Here is a 22,745-nt window from a genome sequence, read left to right on the forward strand (position 1 = left end):
TCCTTTTCAGAAAGACTTGTTTCTTGATATATCTTGCCTTTTGCCGTCGGTAACCCGTCACCTTGTTTAATAACAACCGAAACTCCCGCCAGTATGTGCACGGAACACTTCCTACTACGTCATGTCACCTCTGTACATTTGATTGGCCCGTACTGTATGTGCAGGGGTTAACAGTCTAGTCGCTTATTCCACACATTTTTTTTTTTTTTTTTACTATTCACTGTCTTTTTTCAGTTTACTTAGCTATTTATGGGCATTAATAACGATACTTATTAGGTTAAAATTACTGTCCATATCTGTTGTTCCTATATTGCATTATATGTGGTAGCAGTAACTTTTCTCAGCGCTTGATACAATGGACCAATCACAATCGTTTTTGGTGATTACAAGATCGATTTTGTAAAATCATTTATTACTGCGGAGGTTTTATGAAATGAGCAAGTTGTTGGGAAAAGATTTGAAATATTGCACAATTACCCAACTAACCTTTTTTCTTAGTCCAATGGAACGGGTTACTCTAGAACAGGGGTCTCAAACTCAAATTAACTGGGGGCCGCTGGAGTTAGAGTCGGGGTCAGGCTGGGCCGCATCAAGTATTCCACAAAAAATAGTATTCAAGTATTCCAAAAAAGGAGCACAACTGATCCAATCTTCTCAATATTTATTAACGTTTCTTCTGAACTGTTCCTCTGAATTTGAACATACCTTTCTGTACATGATTGGTTCTTCATGAGCTGTCCTTCTGACAGTTGAAGTTCATTTTACAAACTTTCTTTGTCTATAACACATATTTGTGATATTTATATTTGCTTATGTCCTTTTTATTTTCTTTATACAACACATTAATGATATTGAATGTTTTTTTTTGGAAGGCACATTTCCTTTTATTATACTTAGAAAAACAATTATTGCTTTTGAAATACAAATATTTGCAGTCATGTCTGCCCGTCTTATTGAATTCTTTGTATAGTGTCTCAAATTACTGACTGCACAAATCAAAGCAAACCTTCTTATCAACCTGTTGGACACATATTACAAGCTCAAAGTGATCATTCTCACATTGTTTTAGAGCAGTGTCTCTCTCCAACACGTCGCTCGCGAGCTACCAGTAGCTCGTGGCCTGATTGGTGGTAGCTCGCCAAGGGGCCGTTCACATATCGCGCTCACATATTTTGCGCGCTCAAGTTCGTAATTTCAAATGTAGGCGCGCGGCAAGCGCGCTCATAATTGAAGCGACGCGCTCGTTTTTTCCAGGCGCAGTATGTTTGTACTTCGCGGTTGTCTATGACAACTATTGACAACAAACCCTCCGTAAGCTGTCACGAGACTATCTATGGTAGCTCATAAGGGATACATTTTTTTTTTTTTTTTTTTTTACGCGGCACACGCAACGACGGGCCGCACTAACATTAAACTTTAATGTCAAGTAGGGGGCCACAAAATATCACCCCGCGGGCCGCAAATGGCCCGCGGGCCGCGAGTTTGAGACCCCTGCTCTAGAATTTTTGTAATTCTATTTAATTTGATGCCGCTAGAGGCAACCTTTTAGAACTCATTTGGTGGCAACAGGTGAAGCCAAAATATTGATGTACTACAAACATAGGACATATGGATATTTACTGGATGATGAATTTCCTTGACTTCGAGGTGAGTGGGTGTTACATGGAATGGGGCTCTCCATTTATTTACAATTATTTTCTCTTTCATAGTCTGTCAGACTCTGGCTGTCTTGGTTTCCTATATATAGGCTATTAACACGTGATTATTTTGGGAATATGATTACTAGTGGTTGATTATCAATTATGAGAGCAGTTATAAACAATACATGATACTGATAATCATAAAGATTTTATTTGATTAATTTACCCCTTACTGACAAATGTGTTTGTTTCCCTACACGAAATAGTTTTTACAAAGCCAGTGTTTACATAATAATGTGTGTGATGTGGTAGCCTATTGTATGGTTTATTGTATAATACTGTATACAAGTACATAGGTTTACTTTTTTTACTTGGACTTTTGAGAAGCCTTTCTAGTACACTTGGAGGGTGAAATTTGGATACATCAGTGTCAGAACAAGTTGTTTGATCTTGAGATAGGCCTATTAATACATTGCGCTGACTGCAGTAAAGTACCCGGAAATTCACATTTACAGTAGAGGACTACAGTTGTTTGTTGTTTTACAGTTGCTTGATTTTGACTTAAACTTTTTCTCTCAAATTCGTTTGGAGGAGACAACATTTTTACGCACATCTGAGAATGAGACTACAACTTCACTGACAAAAATCAAATAAAAATGGAATGCAAATGAACTTTTTTGCAGGTTAACTTTTTATTGTGTTGAACATTCACTTAATTTAATTACAATTATATAGAAATTTTATTATACCATAGAAGAAAGCAAAAAGCTTGAAAAACAAACAAACAATTGAAATAGTCTAGATATTTATATTTAAAGTGAAAACCATAGCCCTAGAATAAAAGCATTAAATAGTTTTTGTTAGATTATTCTAAACACAACATCAACAGTTGTTGTTCTGTTTATTACTTCAAATATTTCAAGTAATTTAGTAATAATCAGCAATAATCAAAGGAAAAGGTTTGATTAGGATCAGCATCTTTTATCCAGTCTTCAGGTCTTCTAGTCCACACATTTGGTAGGAGTGCATGTGCAGCTCTCAATGTAAACGTAGTCATGAAGGATCTCGCTGCTATTGGCACACTTCAGCGCCACCGGTCGACGGCTGAATTTCTCTTCTCGGCAACAAGAACAGCTGTGCATCATGATGTTCTCTTCCATTGAATACCTGTGCAGGTTTCCAAGATGAATATGCTTTTATTAGCTTGTTTTTTTCATACAAAACAAAATATTTAATCAAATACTGCTGTACTGATTTCTTTTGTGTGAAATCAGTAATTATGATTGGTAATTATGAGTTATCTGATGTGCTAAAGATAGAAAAAATCCCAGATTTATCTGCTGTCATCTAAGATATTCAATGTGTGCTGTCAGTTTCTCAAATCTTTGATGCTTATGTATAAAATATAATTCTAACTGATGTTAAAGTCATTGTGAAACAATGATAATGTTGGACAATGATTTAATGTTATCCATTGGGAATTTGATGATGCAAAGATGCATTGTGATGAATATTGCATAATAATAAAAGGAAAGGTAATGGGTTTAATTTCAAGCGGACTTTTCACATGAAAGTGACATGTTTTGCTGTAGCGAGCGCTAATAAATGTGATGGTTATTACTCGGGGGAAATTATTGCGTAATCAAGGCTGCACAATTCATCTCAGGATTCAAAATGCAATATTTTTATGATTAATTAGATGTATGCGTGTGCTCTTACATTGATTGGGTACCACAGTGACCACTGCAGGACGTCACTTCTATGGGGTTGATGGACTTGCAGTCATCTACCTCCACATGGGTGGTGTTCTTCAGAACAATGCAGGTCTTGGGCTCACCTAAGATAAGAGAGAGAGAGAGAGAGAGAGAGAAGGAGAAAGAGGTAAACTTGTGACAAGGAACATCTGATCCATTGTTTTATGTATTATATGCTCATAATGGATTTCTTCTTTGATCTTTAGTACAGGTGAGGGAGAATAGCAATGAAAAAAGTCATTTTTAGAATTCATCTACATTATGATGGGCTGTAAAAATGGTAGGACTGGTAGTACTGGTAGTACTGGTAGTGTGGTCATTGATTCTGAGGTAATATAAATGGACAATAATTATGAGTAGCTTACAGATCTTGCAACACCCATCTGCATCATATCTCTCAGTTCCCTGTATATATTAAAACAGACACATTTCAGCATTAGTGGAAAGTATACAAGTCATACATCATACAAAATGTTGAAGCTTATTATAAATAAGTTATCGGCGATGTAGTGTGTGTGTGTAAATATATATATATATTGCTTCTGTTCTTTGATTGATTTCCAAGTGAAACAGGATATTAATTAAAGAAAAATGTAGGGTCGGGTTTGGTTTTATCAATTGGGAATTTGAAATAATGCATTGCTTATGAATAGTTCTTTTATAATAATAAAAGGAAATGCAGTCAATTTCATGTTTACTTAATTTAACTCTATTGACTCCCAACTAACTATACAAATACATACAGTTGACAGAGGCGTGTTTTACTATAAAGCGTACAGTATATATTTGACTTACAGCCTCACAGTCATCTGGATTAAAGTAAGGGCATTTTGGTGTGTTCTTCTCCGTTACAAACATGCCATTAATTTCACTGCAGGTAACATTCTCGCATTTGTAACTTTGCACTTCTCCAACCTAAAAGAAAAAAGGAAGACAGGCAACATGAGGATTGAAAAACTACCAAGGTTCATTGACTGGTGAAATAGGCGGTTGAAGAAAAGTTTGAGAATATTTCAAATGTACTTGTAGAGTATGTGTGGTGTTGTCCGGTGCAGTATATATGCAGGCTTTTTGCTTGCATACTCCGCAGCACTCTCCTTCTTGTTCCACACGCTCAAAGCCCTTGGAGTGCAAAAAGAGTACTTTTAAATTGAATTTGTATCATGAGGAACCCATTTCTACTTGATCTTTTGAGATAACATGATGCAGGCTGCTATGAAAACAACTGTAATTTTCAGAAATCAAAACTTCCTCCCAATCCAAATACTAGGCTTTAGGCTACTAGAAGTTCAGATACTTTATTGTTGGAGTTTAAAATATTAATAAATCCTAATGTATTCTGATCACAAGCATAAATTGTCAATATTACCTCAGCACAAGGTGTACAGACTTTCTTAACACATTTCACAGCAAGTAGTTGAGTCTGTGGGTCTTTATCCATTTGACAGTAACATTCCAAACAAGGCTCCGTAGGGATTTTAACTCCAGGCTAAAAAAGAAAACGAACCCATCATTTTAATGGTGAAAAGCATATAATGTAATATGTGAAATGTCCATTTTGTTGATGTTACCAATTGTACAGTATAAACGCATGAACCCAGCAGCTCACCTGGTACTCAGAGTTATTGTGTACACAGACGTCTTTGGGCACTGAATAGGGAAAAAAGTTTTTTTTTAAAAGTTAAATAACTATCTCTACCTAAATTTAAAAACCTTTGTAGTATTGAATTACACGAAATCATAAATTCCAAGTGTTGTAAAAGTAGTCTAGATATGAAATTTGAGATTTACCACAGGTTGGACAGCAACTGTTCTCAGGTATATCTGCTGATAACTCATATCCCACATCACATTTCATAGAACACAGGCTGGTATCACACACTGAATGGGCAGAGGAGACAGGGAGTATTATTTAAATTATTATGAAAATATTTGTTGCATTTTAACAAGTTTGCAGCTGTGGCTCTAATTATATGTGTTCACATGTTCAGATAGTATCTGCTCTTACACAGTCTCAATATCTACCTTTGGAAAGTTTCTTATAAATCTTCAACTAGATTTTTTTTTTCCACCAGGAATTGGAATTGTTCCAATTGTTGTCAATTGTTCCATTATGAGTTTCTATAAAGGAATTGAGGCAGACATGCATGCTGGTTTCCAGTGGATTGTGGAGGATTGCACTGCTTTTGACTCGGACATGGGACTGAAAGTTTTTCAAATCTAATTATGTTAACATTACCCTGCGTTCAATTACTGTTCATTATTAGCAAGATTTTAGAAATGCTGAAGCACCATCATAAAATAAGGATTAATTTGCTAGTTGGCTTTCGGTTAGCATTTCCTCCCCTGTCTGAGTGGCTTCAGTGATGTTTCAGGAAAGTTGTTTGGAGCTAGTTATTGCATTTCGATTAATGATTATGAACCTTGTTTTCCTTTAGTTGATGTATCATGCACCCGTAGACCAGAAATGTATATTAGGACAGTAAATGAGGGTGGTTTTGTTGTCATGTTTATTTAATTTAGTCTGTTTAGCTCTCTGATTGTCATTCTGCTTGTTTACTCACCGCAGGTTGGACAGCAGTTTTCAATCACGCTTTTGTAATTGTGGCCACAGGGCGTTATGGTCGGACAGTTCATAGGCTCTTGGACAACACCAAAGCTCTCACTGGAGCACTTGTATGTTGTACAGTTAACCATCCATGTATCTCCAGGCTACAGGAGAGGAAGTAAGGTGATAATAGTTAGATGCGAGTTGGGATTATAAATGATGGTAAGGTTGGGTTGATTGTGTTCAAATGCCATTTTAAATTTGAGTAAATGAGAGAAGTTTTTTTATACAGCTATTTGTATGAGTGTAATGGTTATGCTCTGCAATTTTCACACAGTTTCAATCATATGTTGGTAGGACTAGAGGCGGGGTTCTTAACACTGGCCCTCGAGGTCCACTTTCCTGCAAAGTTCTGCTTCAACCCTGATCAAATACACCTAGACAAGCTAACCCAGGTCTTTAGGATTACCAAACGTTGGCAGAAATTGCCTTCTATACCCTTAAATAGAGCACTATTTGAGGGGACAGCCATTTGTAGTGGTGTCAGAAACCATAGTGGACGTTACGGAGTGCTCTCATTCAATCCCACAATGCACCGCAATATTGAGTGTACAACTGATGTACGCTCAACGGATAGAGTATACCCATAATGCACTGTAAGAGACACGCGCCTTATTAATTCCCATGTTTGACCAGAATACGGCACCCACAGCTGAATCGTCCATCCATTTTCCAAACTGCTTGTCCAATGTGGCTACAGCGTCATATCATACCGGTATAAATCCCTTTTTTATTGATTATTAAATTGTTTGAATGAGATATGAGTCAATGAGGGTATAAGGGGCAATTTCGGACACAGCCGTTGAAAGTTAGTTTGATCTGGGTTGTAGCTGAAAGTGGACCTCGAGGGCCAGAGTTAACAACCCTTGGACTAGTCTCTAGAGTTAAGTTCACAAGCCAAGTAAATGTCATGTAAATAGTTTTACCTCTATTACTACTACTAAAAGATACATACCTGTCTTGGTAATCCATCAGGGCCGATGCAATCTACATGTAGGGAATGCAAAATGTATCAACAAAAGTTTGACTTCAAGGCACATTAATATAACAAATATCATAAATTAAGTAATAATGCTTACCGCAAGTAGGTGTACATTTATCTGTTGTTGAACTAACTAGATATGTGTTGTCGGGACAGAAACAACCTTCCATGAATGTTTGATGATCATTTTCGCCAGGGATTCCCACAAACATCTCATTGTATCTGGTTGTAAACCAAGCGCATATTGCATGAAGATTGTTAATGCAGTGAATTTGGACAATTCCGTATTATAATATTTCCAATTATGGATATGAATTGTTATAGAGAGTGGTTACCTTGTACTGCAGGTTTTTTCCACTTTTGGCCCACATGCCTTGTAGACTTTTTGATCGGCACATTTGTATGCTATTAACCAATGACAATCAAGAGATTCAGGATACTGTCAGATAAGAGATGCAACATTGTGTCATGGTGGGTTCATTCTGCTCTCTTACCGCATAGCCCGTTGAGGTCGGCTGAGTTTCTCCAGTCCACACAGATAGACTTCTGGCCACATTGCTGTGCATAGGCCTCCACACTGGCACAGGCCATGGAGTCATTTTTCTTGTAGCACACATCATATTTACATGCCTCGTAGTATTTTTGATAGGGAATGATGTCATGACAGCTCTTGAACAAACTGAACAAAATACAGAAGTTTAGGGAGAAAATGTAAACTGAGGCATAACATGCTTCAGTGGTATGTTTGATAGCACTACCAAAAACAACAACAACAACAAAAAAGGTAATAGCCCCCCAAAAAATGACCTCTGAAATCTTTTAAAAACATTATTTAAGTAAAGTGTGTGATTTCTGTACCATTTGTGGTATCAAATGGTATTGCAATTTGTTTAAGTGGTCTGAGTGGACTGGACACAAAATCACATTGACTAACTACCATTTTGCTAACCAATGGTGGTGGAGGGTTCTTTAAAAAGTCATACAGTTTTTGCCATTGTTTTTGGTGCGGCTAGTGCCAGAGAAATTCCCCAATTTCTGAAAATTGACAGAGTGATTGTTGTTTGCTTTTTCTTACTCGCTCTTGATGACCTCACAGCTTTGTGCTGTGCAAGCAGGAGTGGGTTCGCTTGGATGTGGTGGAGGGGTTTCACATCCTGGTGAGTCCGCCCACAGGGCTGCCATTTGCTCACAAGATTGGTCAGTTGTTCCATCGGGACGTCTGCAGTCATTTGTGGCATCGTTGTCACAAACCCCTAAAAATCAGGACAGCATTTCAAAATTTTAATTGACAGAAACACTAGACATTCTTATTTAGGTACTTTTAATTTAAATTATTCTACAATAGAACATTCTAGATGATTTTGATATACTAGGCTAACACAAAGTAGGCTAATCCCTATTCCAAATCGGTCTTTCTATCTGTGAAAGTTGTTGTCTCACAGAAGAAATACTGTTTATCATAGTTATATTTATTGCAACAAGTGCACCAAACTGTACTCACCGCACTGTCCCTCTGTATTACCATGGAAGTAGGAGAACGGGAGATTGATCTCAAAACCTTGATGACTGACTATAATTTCAGCTTTGATCTCATTGATGTTTAGAATAACTGCCATGCCCGAGGTGGTAATTCTGAAGTCTTCATTAAAGAATGTTGGGACCTTTATGACATCATTGACATAGACCTGTAGGTGACACGGGTTTTTGAGTTGTAATGAATATTGACCGTTAGACTACATTTTTGCAGTTCTAGTGCAGGTGTTCTAGCAGTGTTAAGTAGGGCTGGGCATTGACACAATTTTCACGATTCGATTTCGGTTCACAGGCTTGCAATTAAATTTGATTAAATTCGACTCAATATTGATTAATTTGCATATATATCAGGTACAGTACATGCCAGGAAAAAAATATCTTAACTAATGCTGTAAACTGATTTTTATTTGAATTTTGTGATCAAATTTAGTCGTGACACTCACCTGCATTACTTTACTGTTACTTGCTAGCTTGATTTCATAGGATTTGTACTTCACAATCACATACTCTGGGCAAGCAAAATTATTTGTAACGTCGCAATAATAGTTTTTAACATGGACACTGATATTGTATTTTGGAATGATTTCTCGGACCAACACATAGTCGCAGTTTCCTTGGAAAACATAATATGTTCCATCAAAAGTATTGTAATGAGGGTCACCCCAGCCACTGCATCGACCTGTTATTTTCAGAAAACAAGTTAAACAACGTTAGTTGGTAAGGACAATGTTAGTTAATTGCTTAGTAGAACCATCATGATTAATATTAATAAAACATAAATTTTCTAGAGCATGGTTTAAACTCACATGGACACTCATACTTAGTGCAGCAGCCATTGTTATAATAAACCTTCTCAGGTTTAAGTCCATTGACACATGTAGGTATAACAGAATCAGCTGGATCACACTGTACAGGGCTTGTGGTGACATCCCCATTCATGCAGTTTTTAGTGGTACATCCTTCATTCCATGACTCTCCATTCTGTTAAAGATTCCAAAAATATTGATGAACTGAGATGAATACAATGGACTTATCTTCAATTAAATTTGTAATTTAGCTGAAATTCATTTTTTGAGAAATGTAAACTGTACATGAACAATTTTTTTTAACCTTTCTGTTGACATCTGTACAGTCATGTGGAACAGTTGAAACTGGAACCGTAGTAGTCTGAGGACATGGTTTCTGTGTTATTTCACTAACACAACTGGAGTTGCAGTAAGCAAAGTAGCACCAGCCCGCTTTATCAGTTTTGTTGTAGATCACAGACTCTATAATTAGAATAACAGAATATGCATCATTGATATGCTTACAATTGTTCATGGATTCACAATCACAAAACAGAATGAAAAAAATTGAAATTGTCATTCATGTATTACTTACCAGGTGGGAATGTTTGATTTGCATATGTGCAATGACAGCTCGTTGTGATGATAATTTGAGGTGCTGTGGTATGTGTCATTTCAATTGTTGATTCTGTATGCACCATGAACATTGTTGATGGTGCTTGTGTCACTGGAGGTACTGTTGTAAAAAGAGTTGATGTAACAAATGTTGTAGTTGGTGGCGTTTCTGTTCCTGTGGGAGGTGGAGATTCTGTAGATGGTGTTTGAGCAGTAACAGCAGTAGTAGAAATTTCAGGTGCTGTTGGTGTCGGTGGAGCAGCAGTTGTTGTAGCAGTTGATGGTGTTTCTGTTCCTGTGGGAGGTGGAGATTCTGTAGATGGTGTTTCAGCAGTAACAGCAGTAGTAATTCCAGGTGATGTAGGTGTTGGTGAAACAGCAGTTGTAGTAGCTGTTGATGGCGTTTCTGTTCCTGTGGGTGGTGGAGATTCTGTAGATGGTGTTTCAGCAGTAACAGCAGTAGTAATTCCAGGTGATGTAGGTGTTGGTGGAACAGCAGTTGTAGTAGCTGTTGATGGCGTTTCTGTTCCTGTTGGAGGTGGAGATTCTGTAGATGGTGTTTGAGCAGTAACAGCAGTAGTAGAAAGTTCAGGTGCTGTTGGTGTCGGTGGAGCAGCAGTTGTTGTAGCTGTTGATGGTGTTTCTGTTCCTGTGGGAGGTGGAGATTCTGTAGATGGTGTTTCAGCAGTAACAGCAGTAGTAATTCCAGGTGATGTAGGTGTTGGTGGAACAGCAGTTGAAGTAGCTGTTGATGGCGTTTCTGTTCCTGTGGGAGGTGGAGATTCTGTAGATGGTGTTTGAGCAGTAACAGCAGTAGTAGAAATTTCAGGTGCTGTTGGTGTCGGTGGAGCAGCAGTTGTTGTAGCTGTTGATGGTGTTTCTGTTCCCGTGGGAGGTGGAGATTCTGTAGATGGTGTTTCAGCAGTAACAGCAGTAGTAATTCCAGGTGATGTAGGTGTTGGTGGAACAGCAGTTGTAGTAGCTGTTGATGGCGTTTCTGTTCCTGTGGGAGGTGGAGATTCTGTAGATGGTGTTTGAGCAGTAACAGCAGTAGTAGAAATTTCAGGTTCTGTTGGTGTCGGTGGAGCAGCAGTTGTAGTAGCTGTTGATGGTGTTTCTGCTCCTGTGGGAGGTGGAGATTCTGTAGATGGTGTTTCAGCAGTAACAGCAGTAGTAATTCCAGGTGCTGTAGGTGTTGGTGGAACAGCAGTTGTAGTAGCTGTTGATGGCGTTTCTGTTCCTGTGGGAGGTGGTGTTTCGATCAATCGTGTTTGAGCAGTAACAGCAGTAGTAGAAATTTCAGGTGCTGTTGGTGTCGGTGGAGCAGCAGTTGTTGTAGCTGTTGATGGTGTTTCTGTTCCTGTGGGAGGTGGAGATTCTGTAGATGGTGTTTCAGCAGTAACAGCAGTAGTAATTCCAGGTGATGTAGGTGTTGGTGGAACAGCAGTTGTAGTAGCTGTTGATGGCGTTTCTGTTCTTGTGGGAGGTGGAGATTCTGTAGATGGTGTTTGAGCAGTAACAGCAGTAGTAGAAATTTCAGGTGCTGTTGGTGTCGGTGGAGCAGCAGTTGTTGTAGCTGTTGATGGTGTTTCTGTTCCTGTGGGAGGTGGAAATTCTGTAGATGGTGTTTCAGCAGTAACAGCAGTAGTAATTCCAGGTGATGTAGGGGTTGGTGGAACAGCAGTTGTAGTAGCTGTTGATGGCGTTTCTGTTCCTGTGGGAGGTGGAGATTCTGTAGATGGTGTTTGAGCAGTAACAGCAGTAGTAGAAATTTCAGGTGCTGTTGGTGTCGGTGGAGCAGCAGTTGTTGTAGCTGTTGATGGTGTTTCTGTTCCTGTGGGAGGTGGAGATTCTGTAGATGGTGTTTCAGCAGTAACAGCAGTAGTAATTCCAGGTGATGTAGGTGTTGGTGGAACAGCAGTTGAAGTAGCTGTTGATGGCGTTTCTGTTCCTGTGGGAGGTGGAGATTCTGTAGATGGTGTTTGAGCAGTAACAGCAGTAGTAGAAAGTTCAGGTGCTGTTGGTGTCGGTGGAGCAGCAGTTGTTGTAGCTGTTGATGGCGTTTCTGTTCCTGTGGGAGGTGGAGATTCTGTAGATGGTGTTTCAGCAGTAACAGCAGTAGTAATTCCAGGTGATGTAGGTGTTGATGGAACAGCAGTTGTAGTAGCTGTTGATGGCGTTTCTGTTCCTGTGGGAGGTGGAGATTCTGTAGATGGTGTTTCAGCAGTAACAGCAGTAGTAGAAAGTTCAGGTGCTGTTGGTGTCGGTGGAGCAGCAGTTGTTGTAGCTGTTGATGGTGTTTCTGTTCCCGTGGGAGGTGGAGATTCTGTAGATGGTGTTTCAGCAGTAACAGCAGTAGTAATTCCAGGTGATGTAGGTGTTGGTGGAACAGCAGTTGAAGTAGCTGTTGATGGCGTTTCTGTTCCTGTGGGAGGTGGAGATTCTGTAGATGGTGTTTGAGCAGTAACAGCAGTAGTAGAAATTTCAGGTTCTGTTGGTGTCGGTGGAGCAGCAGTTGTAGTAGCTGTTGATGGTGTTTCTGCTCCTGTGGGAGGTGGAGATTCTGTAGATGGTGTTTCAGCAGTAACAGCAGTAGTAATTCCAGGTGATGTAGGTGTTGGTGGAACAGCAGTTGTAGTAGCTGTTGATGGCGTTTCTGTTCCTGTGGGAGGTGATGTTTCGATCAATCGTGTTTGAGCAGTAACAGCAGTAGTAGAAATTTCAGGTGCTGTTGGTGTCGGTGGAGCAGCAGTTGTTGTAGCTGTTGATGGTGTTTCTGTTCCTGTGGGAGGTGGAGATTCTGTAGATGGTGTTTCAGCAGTAATAGCAGTAGTAATTCCAGGTGATGTAGGTGTTGGTGGAACAGCAGTTGTAGTAGCTGTTGATGGCGTTTCTGTTCTTGTGGGAGGTGGAGATTCTGTAGATGGTGTTTGAGCAGTAACAGCAGTAGTAGAAATTTCAGGTGCTGTTGGTGTCGGTGGAGCAGCAGTTGTTGTAGCTGTTGATGGTGTTTCTGTTCCTGTGGGAGGTGGAGATTCTGTAGATGGTGTTTCAGCAGTAACAGCAGTAGTAATTCCAGGTGATGTAGGGGTTGGTGGAACAGCAGTTGTAGTAGCTGTTGATGGCGTTTCTGTTCCTGTGGGAGGTGGAGATTCTGTAGATGGTGTTTGAGCAGTAACAGCAGTAGTAGAAATTTCAGGTGCTGTTGGTGTCGGTGGAGCAGCAGTTGTTGTAGCTGTTGATGGTGTTTCTGTTCCTGTGGGAGGTGGAGATTCTGTAGATGGTGTTTCAGCAGTAACAGCAGTAGTAATTCCAGGTGATGTAGGTGTTGGTGGAACAGCAGTTGAAGTAGCTGTTGATGGCGTTTCTGTTCCTGTGGGAGGTGGAGATTCTGTAGATGGTGTTTGAGCAGTAACAGCAGTAGTAGAAAGTTCAGGTGCTGTTGGTGTTGGTGGAGCAGCAGTTGTTGTAGCTGTTGATGGCGTTTCTGTTCCTGTGGGAGGTGGAGATTCTGTAGATGGTGTTTCAGCAGTAACAGCAGTAGTAATTCCAGGTGATGTAGGTGTTGATGGAACAGCAGTTGTAGTAGCTGTTGATGGCGTTTCTGTTCCTGTGGGAGGTGGAGATTCTGTAGATGGTGTTTGAGCAGTAACAGCAGTAGTAGAAATTTCAGGTGCTGTTGGTGTCGGTGGAGCAGCAGTTGTTGTAGCTGTTGATGGTGTTTCTGTTCCTGTGGGAGGTGGAGATTCTGTAGATGGTGTTTCAGCAGTAACAGCAGTAGTAATTCCAGGTGATGTAGGTGTTGGTGGAACAGCAGTTGTAGTAGCTGTTGATGGCGTTTCTGTTCCTGTGGGAGGTGGAGATTCTGTAGATGGTGTTTGAGCAGTAACAGCAGTAGTAGAAATTTCAGGTGCTATTGGTGTCGGTGGAGCAGCAGTTGTTGTAGCTGTTGATGGGGTTTCTGTTCCTGTGGGAGGTGGAGATTCTGTAGATGGTGTTTCAGCAGTAACAGCAGTAGTAATTCCAGGTGATGTAGGTGTTGGTGGAACAGCAGTTGTAGTAGCTGTTGATGGCGTTTCTGTTCCTGTGGGAGGTGGAGATTCTGTAGATGGTGTTTGAGCAGTAACAGCAGTAGTAGAAATTTCAGGTTCTCTTGGTGTCGGTGGAGCAGCAGTTGTTGTAGCTGTTGATGGTGTTTCTGTTCCCGTGGGAGGTGGAGATTCTGTAGATGGTGTTTCAGCAGTAACAGCAGTAGTAATTCCAGGTGATGTAGGTGTTGGTGGAACAGCAGTTGTAGTAGCTGTTGATGGCGTTTCTGTTCCTGTGGGAGGTGGAGATTCTGTAGATGGTGTTTGAGCAGTAACAGCAGTAGTAGAAATTTCAGGTTCTCTTGGTGTCGGTGGAGCAGCAGTTGTAGTAGCTGTTGATGGTGTTTCTGCTCCTGTGGGAGGTGGAGATTCTGTAGATGGTGTTTCAGCAGTAACAGCAGTAGTAGAAATTTCAGGTGCTGTTGGTGTCGGTGGAGCAGCAGTTGTAGTAGCTGTTGATGGTGTTTCTGTTCCTGTGGGAGGTGGAGATTCTGTAGATGGTGTTTGAGCAGTAACAGCAGTAGTAGAAATTTCAGGTGCTGTTGGTGTCGGTGGAGCAGCAGTTGTTGTAGCTGTTGATGGTGTTTCTGTTCCTGTGGGAGGTGGAGATTCTGTAGATGGTGTTTCAGCAGTAACAGCAGTAGTAATTCCAGGTGATGTAGGTGTTGGTGGAACAGCAGTTGTAGTAGCTGTTGATGGCGTTTCTGTTCCTGTGGGAGGTGGAGATTCTGTAGATGGTGTTTGAGCAGTAACAGCAGTAGTAGAAATTTCAGGTGCTGTTGGTGTCGGTGGAGCAGCAGTTGTTGTAGCTGTTGATGGTGTTTCTGTTCCTGTGGGAGGTGGAGTTTCTGTAGATGGTGTTTCAGCAGTAACAGCAGTAGTAATTCCAGGTGATGTAGGTGTTGGTGGAACAGCAGTTGTAGTAGCTGTTGATGGCGTTTCTGTTCCTGTGGGAGGTGGAGATTCTGTAGATGGGGTTTCAGCAGTAACAGCAGTAGTAGAAATTTCAGGTGCTGTTGGTGTCGGTGGAGCAGCAGTTGTTGTAGCTGTTGATGGTGTTTCTGTTCCTGTGGGAGGTGGAGATTCTGTAGATGGTGTTTCAGCAGTAACAGCAGTAGTAATTCCAGGTGATGTAGGTGTTGGTGGAACAGCAGTTGTAGTAGCTGTTGATGGCGTTTCTGTTCCTGTGGGAGGTGGAGATTCTGTAGATGGTGTTTGAGCAGTAACAGCAGTAGTAGAAATTTCAGGTGCTGTTGGTGTCGGTGGAGCAGCAGTTGTTGTAGCTGTTGATGGTGTTTCTGTTCCTGTGGGAGTTGGAGATTCTGTAGATGGTGTTTCAGCAGTAACAGCAGTAGTAATTCCAGGTGATGTAGGTGTTGGTGGAACAGCAGTTGTAGTAGCTGTTGATGGCGTTTCTGTTCCTGTGGGAGGTGGAGATTCTGTAGATGGTGTTTGAGCAGTAACAGCAGTAGTAGAAATTTCAGGTGCTATTGGTGTCGGTGGAGCAGCAGTTGTTGTAGCTGTTGATGGTGTTTCTGTTCCCGTGGGAGGTGGAGATTCTGTAGATGGTGTTTCAGCAGTAACAGCAGTAGTAATTCCAGGTGATGTAGGTGTTGGTGGAACAGCAGTTGTAGTAGCTGTTGATGGCGTTTCTGTTCCTGTGGGAGGTGGAGATTCTGTAGATGGTGTTTGAGCAGTAACAGCAGTAGTAGAAATTTCAGGTTCTCTTGGTGTCGGTGGAGCAGCAGTTGTTGTAGCTGTTGATGGTGTTTCTGTTCCCGTGGGAGGTGGAGATTCTGTAGATGGTGTTTCAGCAGTAACAGCAGTAGTAATTCCAGGTGATGTAGGTGTTGGTGGAACAGCAGTTGTAGTAGCTGTTGATGGCGTTTCTGTTCCTGTGGGAGGTGGAGATTCTGTAGATGGTGTTTGAGCAGTAACAGCAGTAGTAGAAATTTCAGGTTCTCTTGGTGTCGGTGGAGCAGCAGTTGTAGTAGCTGTTGATGGTGTTTCTGCTCCTGTGGGAGGTGGAGATTCTGTAGATGGTGTTTCAGCAGTAACAGCAGTAGTAGAAATTTCAGGTGCTGTTGGTGTCGGTGGAGCAGCAGTTGTAGTAGCTGTTGATGGTGTTTCTGTTCCTGTGGGAGGTGGAGATTCTGTAGATGGTGTTTGAGCAGTAACAGCAGTAGTAGAAATTTCAGGTGCTGTTGGTGTCGGTGGAGCAGCAGTTGTTGTAGCTGTTGATGGTGTTTCTGTTCCTGTGGGAGGTGGAGATTCTGTAGATGGTGTTTCAGCAGTAACAGCAGTAGTAATTCCAGGTGATGTAGGTGTTGGTGGAACAGCAGTTGTAGTAGCTGTTGATGGCGTTTCTGTTCCTGTGGGAGGTGGAGATTCTGTAGATGGTGTTTGAGCAGTAACAGCAGTAGTAGAAATTTCAGGTGCTGTTGGTGTCGGTGGAGCAGCAGTTGTTGTAGCTGTTGATGGTGTTTCTGTTCCTGTGGGAGGTGGAGATTCTGTAGATGGTGTTTCAGCAGTAACAGCAGTAGTAATTCCAGGTGATGTAGGTGTTGGTGGAACAGCAGTTGTAGTAGCTGTTGTTGGCGTTTCTGTTCCTGTGGGAGGTGGAGATTCTGTAGATGGTGTTTGAGCAGTAACAGCAGTAGTAGAAATTTCAGGTGCTGTTGGTGTCGGTGGAGCAGCAGTTGTAGTAGCTGTTGATGGTGTTTCTGTTCCTGTGGGAGGTGGAGATTCTGTAGATGGTGTTTCAGCAGTTACAGCAGTAGTAATTCCAGGTGATGTAGGTGTTGGTGGAACAGCAGTTGTAGTAGCTGTCGTTGGCGTTTCTGTTCCTGTGGGAGGTGGAGATTCTGTAGATGGTGTTTGAGCAGTAACAGCAGTAGTAGAAATTTCAGCTGCTGTTGGTGTCGGTGGAGCAGCAGTTGTTGTAGCTGTTGATGGTGTTTCTGTTCCTGTGGGAGGTGGAGATTCTGTAGATGGTGTTTCAGCAGTAACAGCAGTAGTAATTCCAGGTGATGTAGGTGTTGGTGGAACAGCAGTTGTAGTAGCTGTTGATGGCGTTTCTGTTCCTGTGGGAGGCGATGTTTCGATCAATCGTGTTTGAGCAGTAACAGCAGTAGTAGAAATTTCAGCTGCTGTTGGTGTCGGTGGAGCAGCAGTTGTTGTAGCTGTTGATGGTGTTTCTGTTCCTGTGGGAGGTGGAGATTCTGTAGATGGTGTTTCAGCAGTAACAGCAGTAGTAATTCCAGGTGATGTAGGTGTTGGTGGAACAGCAGTTGTAGTAGCTGTTGATGGCGTTTCTGTTCCTGTGGGAGGTGGAGATTCTGTAGATGGTGTTTGAGCAGTAACAGCAGTAGTAGAAATTTCAGGTTCTCTTGGTGTCGGTGGAGCAGCAGTTGTAGTAGCTGTTGATGGTGTTTCTGCTCCTGTGGGAGGTGGAGATTCTGTAGATGGTGTTTCAGCAGTAACAGCAGTAGTAGAAATTTCAGGTGCTGTTGGTGTCGGTGGAGCAGCAGTTGTAGTAGCTGTTGATGGTGTTTCTGTTCCTGTGGGAGGTGGAGATTCTGTAGATGGTGTTTGAGCAGTAACAGCAGTAGTAGAAATTTCAGGTGCTGTTGGTGTCGGTGGAGCAGCAGTTGTTGTAGCTGTTGATGGTGTTTCTGTTCCTGTGGGAGGTGGAGATTCTGTAGATGGTGTTTCAGCAGTAACAGCAGTAGTAATTCCAGGTGATGTAGGTGTTGGTGGAACAGCAGTTGTAGTAGCTGTTGATGGCGTTTCTGTTCCTGTGGGAGGTGGAGATTCTGTAGATGGTGTTTGAGCAGTAACAGCAGTAGTAGAAATTTCAGGTGCTGTTGGTGTCGGTGGAGCAGCAGTTGTTGTAGCTGTTGATGGTGTTTCTGTTCCTGTGGGAGGTGGAGATTCTGTAGATGGTGTTTCAGCAGTAACAGCAGTAGTAATTCCAGGTGATGTAGGTGTTGGTGGAACAGCAGTTGTAGTAGCTGTTGTTGGCGTTTCTGTTCCTGTGGGAGGTGGAGATTCTGTAGATGGTGTTTGAGCAGTAACAGCAGTAGTAGAAATTTCAGGTGCTGTTGGTGTCGGTGGAGCAGCAGTTGTAGTAGCTGTTGATGGTGTTTCTGTTCCTGTGGGAGGTGGAGATTCTGTAGATGGTGTTTCAGCAGTTACAGCAGTAGTAATTCCAGGTGATGTAGGTGTTGGTGGAACAGCAGTTGTAGTAGCTGTCGTTGGCGTTTCTGTTCCTGTGGGAGGTGGAGATTCTGTAGATGGTGTTTGAGCAGTAACAGCAGTAGTAGAAATTTCAGCTGCTGTTGGTGTCGGTGGAGCAGCAGTTGTTGTAGCTGTTGATGGTGTTTCTGTTCCTGTGGGAGGTGGAGATTCTGTAGATGGTGTTTCAGCAGTAACAGCAGTAGTAATTCCAGGTGATGTAGGTGTTGGTGGAACAGCAGTTGTAGTAGCTGTTGATGGCGTTTCTGTTCCTGTGGGAGGCGATGTTTCGATCAATCGTGTTTGAGCAGTAACAGCAGTAGTAGAAATTTCAGCTGCTGTTGGTGTGGGTGGAGCAGCAGTTGTTGTAGCTGTTGATGGTGTTTCTGTTCCTGTGGGAGGTGGAGATTCTGTAGATGGTGTTTCAGCAGTAACAGCAGTAGTAATTCCAGGTGATGTAGGTGTTGGTGGAACAGCAGTTGTAGTAGCTGTTGATGGCGTTTCTGTTCCTGTGGGAGGTGGAGATTCTGTAGATGGTGTTTGAGCAGTAACAGCAGTAGTAGAAATTTCAGGTGCTGTTGGTGTCGGTGGAGCAGCAGTTGTTGTAGCTGTTGATGGTGTTTCTGTTCCCGTGGGAGGTGGAGATTCTGTAGATGGTGTTTCAGCAGTAACAGCAGTAGTAATTCCAGGTGATGTAGGTGTTGGTGGAACAGCAGTTGTAGTAGCTGTTGATGGCGTTTCTGTTCCTGTGGGAGGTGGAGATTCTGTAGATGGGGTTTCAGCAGTAACAGCAGTAGTAGAAATTTCAGGTGCTGTTGGTGTCGGTGGAGCAGCAGTTGTTGTAGCTGTTGATGGTGTTTCTGTTCCTGTGGGAGGTGGAGATTCTGTAGATGGTGTTTCAGCAGTAACAGCAGTAGTAATTCCAGGTGATGTAGGTGTTGGTGGAACAGCAGTTGTAGTAGCTGTTGATGGCGTTTCTGTTCCTGTGGGAGGTGGAGATTCTGTAGATGTTGTTTGAGCAGTAACAGCAGTAGTAGAAATTTCAGGTGCTGTTGGTGTCGGTGGAGCAGCAGTTGTTGTAGCTGTTGATGGTGTTTCTGTTCCTGTGGGAGGTGGAGATTCTGTAGATGGTGTTTCAGCAGTAACAGCAGTAGTAATTCCAGGTGATGTAGGTGTTGGTGGAACAGCAGTTGTAGTAGCTGTTGATGGCGTTTCTGTTCCTGTGGGAGGTGGAGATTCTGTAGATGGTGTTTGAGCAGTAACAGCAGTAGTAGAAATTTCAGGTGCTGTTGGTGTCGGTGGAGCAGCAGTTGTTGTAGCTGTTGATGGTGTTTCTGTTCCTGTGGGAGGTGGAGATTCTGTAGATGGTGTTTCAGCAGTAACAGCAGTAGTAATTCCAGGTGATGTAGGTGTTGGTGGAACAGCAGTTGTAGTAGCTGTTGATGGCGTTTCTGTTCCTGTGGGAGGTGGAGATTCTGTAGATGGTGTTTGAGCAGTAACAGCAGTAGTAGAAATTTCAGGTGCTGTTGGTGTCGGTGGAGCAGCAGTTGTAGTAGCTGTTGATGGTGTTTCTGTTCCTGTGGGAGGTGGAGATTCTGTAGATGGTGTTTCAGCAGTTACAGCAGTAGTAATTCCAGGTGATGTAGGTGTTGGTGGAACAGCAGTTGTAGTAGCTGTCGTTGGCGTTTCTGTTCCTGTGGGAGGTGGAGATTCTGTAGATGGTGTTTGAGCAGTAACAGCAGTAGTAGAAATTTCAGCTGCTGTTGGTGTCGGTGGAGCAGCAGTTGTTGTAGCTGTTGATGGTGTTTCTGTTCCTGTGGGAGGTGGAGATTCTGTAGATGGTGTTTCAGCAGTAACAGCAGTAGTAATTCCAGGTGATGTAGGTGTTGGTGGAACAGCAGTTGTAGTAGCTGTTGATGGCGTTTCTGTTCCTGTGGGAGGCGATGTTTCGATCAATCGTGTTTGAGCAGTAACAGCAGTAGTAGAAATTTCAGGTGGTGTCGGTGTCGGTGGAGCAGCAGATGTTGTAGCTGTTGATGGTGTTTCTGTTCCTGTGGGAGGTGGAGATTCTGTAGATGGTGTTTCAGCAGTAACAGCAGTAGTAATTCCAGGTGATGTAGGTGTTGGTGGAACAGCAGTTGTAGTAGCTGTTGATGGCGTTTCTGTTCCTGTGGGAGGTGGAGATTCTGTAGATGGTGTTTGAGCAGTAACAGCAGTAGTAGAAATTTCAGGTGCTGTTGGTGTCGGTGGAGCAGCAGTTGTTGTAGCTGTTGATGGTGTTTCTGTTCCTGTGGGAGGTGGAGATTCTGTAGATGGTGTTTCAGCAGTTACAGCAGTAGTAATTCCAGGTGATGTAGGTGTTGGTGGAACAGCAGTTGTAGTAGCTGTTGATGGTGTTTCTGTTTCTGTGGGAGGTGGAGATTCTGTAGATGGTGTTTGAGCAGTAACAGCAGTAGTAGAAATTTCAGGTGCTGTTGGTGTCGGTGGAGCAGCAGTTGTTGTAGCTGTTGATGGTGTTTCTGTTCCTGTGGGAGGTGGAGATTCTGTAGATGGTGTTTCAGCAGTAACAGCAGTAGTAATGCCAGGTGATGTAGGTGTTGGTGGAACAGCAGTTGTAGTAGCTGTTGATGGCGTTTCTGTTCCTATGGGAGGTGGAGATTCTGTAGATGGTGTTTGAGCAGTAACCGCAGTAGTAGAAATTTCAGGTGCTGTTGGTGTCGGTGGAGCAGCAGTTGTTGTAGCTGTTGATGGTGTTTCTGTTCCTGTGGAAGGTGGAGATTCTGTAGATGGTGTTTCAGCAGTAACAGCAGTAGTAATGCCAGGTGCTGTAGGTGTTGGTGGAACAGCAGTTGTAGTAGCTGTTGATGGCGTTTCTGTTCCTGTGGGAGGTGATGTTTCGATCAATCGTGTTTGAGCAGTAACAGCAGTAGTAGAAATTTCAGGTGCTGTTGGTGTCGGTGGAGCAGCAGTTGTTGTAGCTGTTGATGGTGTTTCTGTTCCTGTGGGAGGTGGAGATTCTGTAGATGGTGTTTCAGCAGTAACAGCAGTAGTAATGCCAGGTGATGTAGGTGTTGGTGGAACAGCAGTTGTAGTAGCTGTTGATGGCGTTTCTGTTCCTGTGGGAGGTGGAGATTCTGTAGATGGTGTTTGAGCAGTAACAGCAGTAGTAGAAATTTCAGGTGCTGTTGGTGTCGGTGGAGCAGCAGTTGTTGTAGCTGTTGATGGTGTTTCTGTTCCTGTGGGAGGTGGAGATTCTGTAGATGGTGTTTCAGCAGTAACAGCAGTAGTAATTCCAGGTGATGTAGGTGTTAGTGGAACAGCAGTTGTAGTAGCTGTTGATGGCGTTTCTGTTCCTGTGGGAGGTGGAGATTCTGTAGATGGTGTTTGAGCAGTAACAGCAGTAGTAGAAATTTCAGGTGCTGTTGGTGTCGGTGGAGCAGCAGTTGTTGTAGCTGTTGATGGTGTTTCTGTTCCTGTGGGAGGTGGAGATTCTGTAGATGGTGTTTCAGCAGTTACAGCAGTAGTAATTCCAGGTGATGTAGGTGTTGGTGGAACAGCAGTTGTAGTAGCTGTTGATGGCGTTTCTGTTCCTGTGGGAGGTGGAGATTCTGTAGATGGTGTTTGAGCAGTAACAGCAGTAGTAGAAATTTCAGGTGCTGTTGGTGTCGGTGGAGCAGCAGTTGTTGTTGCTGTTGATGGTGTTTCTGTTCCTGTGGGAGGTGGAGATTCTGTAGATGGTGTTTCAGCAGTAACAGCAGTAGTAATTCCATGTGATGTAGGTGTTGGTGGAACAGCAGTTGTAGTAGCTGTTGATGGCGTTTCTGTTTCTGTGGGAGGTGATGTTTCGATCAATCGTGTTTGAGCAGTAACAGCAGTAGTAGAAATTTCAGGTGCTGTTGGTGTCGGTGGAGCAGCAGTTGTTGTAGCTATTGATGGTGTTTCTGTTCCTGTGGGAGGTGGAGATTCTGTAGATGGTGTTTCAGCAGTAACAGCAGTAGTAATTCCAGGTGATGTAGGTGTTGGTGGAACAGCAGTTGTAGTAGCTGTTGATGGTGTTTCTGTTCCTGTGGGAGGTGGAGATTCTGTAGATGGTGTTTGAGCAGTAACAGCAGTAGTAGAAATTTCAGGTGCTGTTGGTGTCGGTGGAGCAGCAGTTGTTGTAGCTGTTGATGGTGTTTCTGTTCCTGTGGGAGGTGGAGATTCTGTAGATGGTGTTTCAGCAGTAACAGCAGTAGTACCTCCAGGTGATGTAGGTGTCGGTGGAGCAGCAGTTGTTGTAGCTGTTGATGGTGTTTCTGTTCCTGTGGGAGGTGGAGATTCTGTAGATGGTGTTTCAGCAGTAACAGCAGTAGTAATTCCAGGTGATGTAGGTGTTGGTGGAACAGCAGTTGTAGTAGCTGTTGATGGTGTTTCTGTTCCTGTGGGAGGTGGAGATTCTGTAGATGGTGTTTCAGCAGTAACAGCAGTAGTAGAAATTTCAGGTGCTGTTGGTGTCGGTGGAGCA

General features: G+C 42.6%; 1 protein-coding gene across 1 annotated transcript in view; it reads right to left on the bottom strand.

The window, feature by feature from the left end:
- Positions 1-2,585: 2,585 nt before the first annotated feature.
- The window catches only part of muc5.2 (mucin 5.2), a 31,116-nt gene continuing 10,956 nt past the window's right edge, over positions 2,586-22,745 (bottom strand). Inside the window, 19 exon segments of the mRNA XM_056239248.1 lie at positions 2,586-2,807; positions 3,360-3,477; positions 3,760-3,799; positions 4,190-4,309; positions 4,418-4,516; positions 4,764-4,883; positions 5,004-5,044; positions 5,186-5,275; positions 5,959-6,106; positions 6,958-6,989; positions 7,082-7,206; positions 7,320-7,389; positions 7,479-7,663; positions 8,060-8,237; positions 8,486-8,669; positions 8,961-9,196; positions 9,324-9,498; positions 9,628-9,785; positions 9,898-22,665. Of these exon segments, the coding sequence (XP_056095223.1) occupies positions 2,642-2,807; positions 3,360-3,477; positions 3,760-3,799; positions 4,190-4,309; positions 4,418-4,516; positions 4,764-4,883; positions 5,004-5,044; positions 5,186-5,275; positions 5,959-6,106; positions 6,958-6,989; positions 7,082-7,206; positions 7,320-7,389; positions 7,479-7,663; positions 8,060-8,237; positions 8,486-8,669; positions 8,961-9,196; positions 9,324-9,498; positions 9,628-9,785; positions 9,898-22,665 (15,053 nt within the window). The 3' untranslated portion in view covers positions 2,586-2,641.

Source organism: Rhinichthys klamathensis, unplaced genomic scaffold (genome assembly GCF_029890125.1).
Source record: "Rhinichthys klamathensis goyatoka isolate OS25496 unplaced genomic scaffold, OSU_Roscu_1.1 h1tg000557l_1, whole genome shotgun sequence".
Taxonomy (NCBI): domain Eukaryota; kingdom Metazoa; phylum Chordata; class Actinopteri; order Cypriniformes; family Leuciscidae; genus Rhinichthys; species Rhinichthys klamathensis.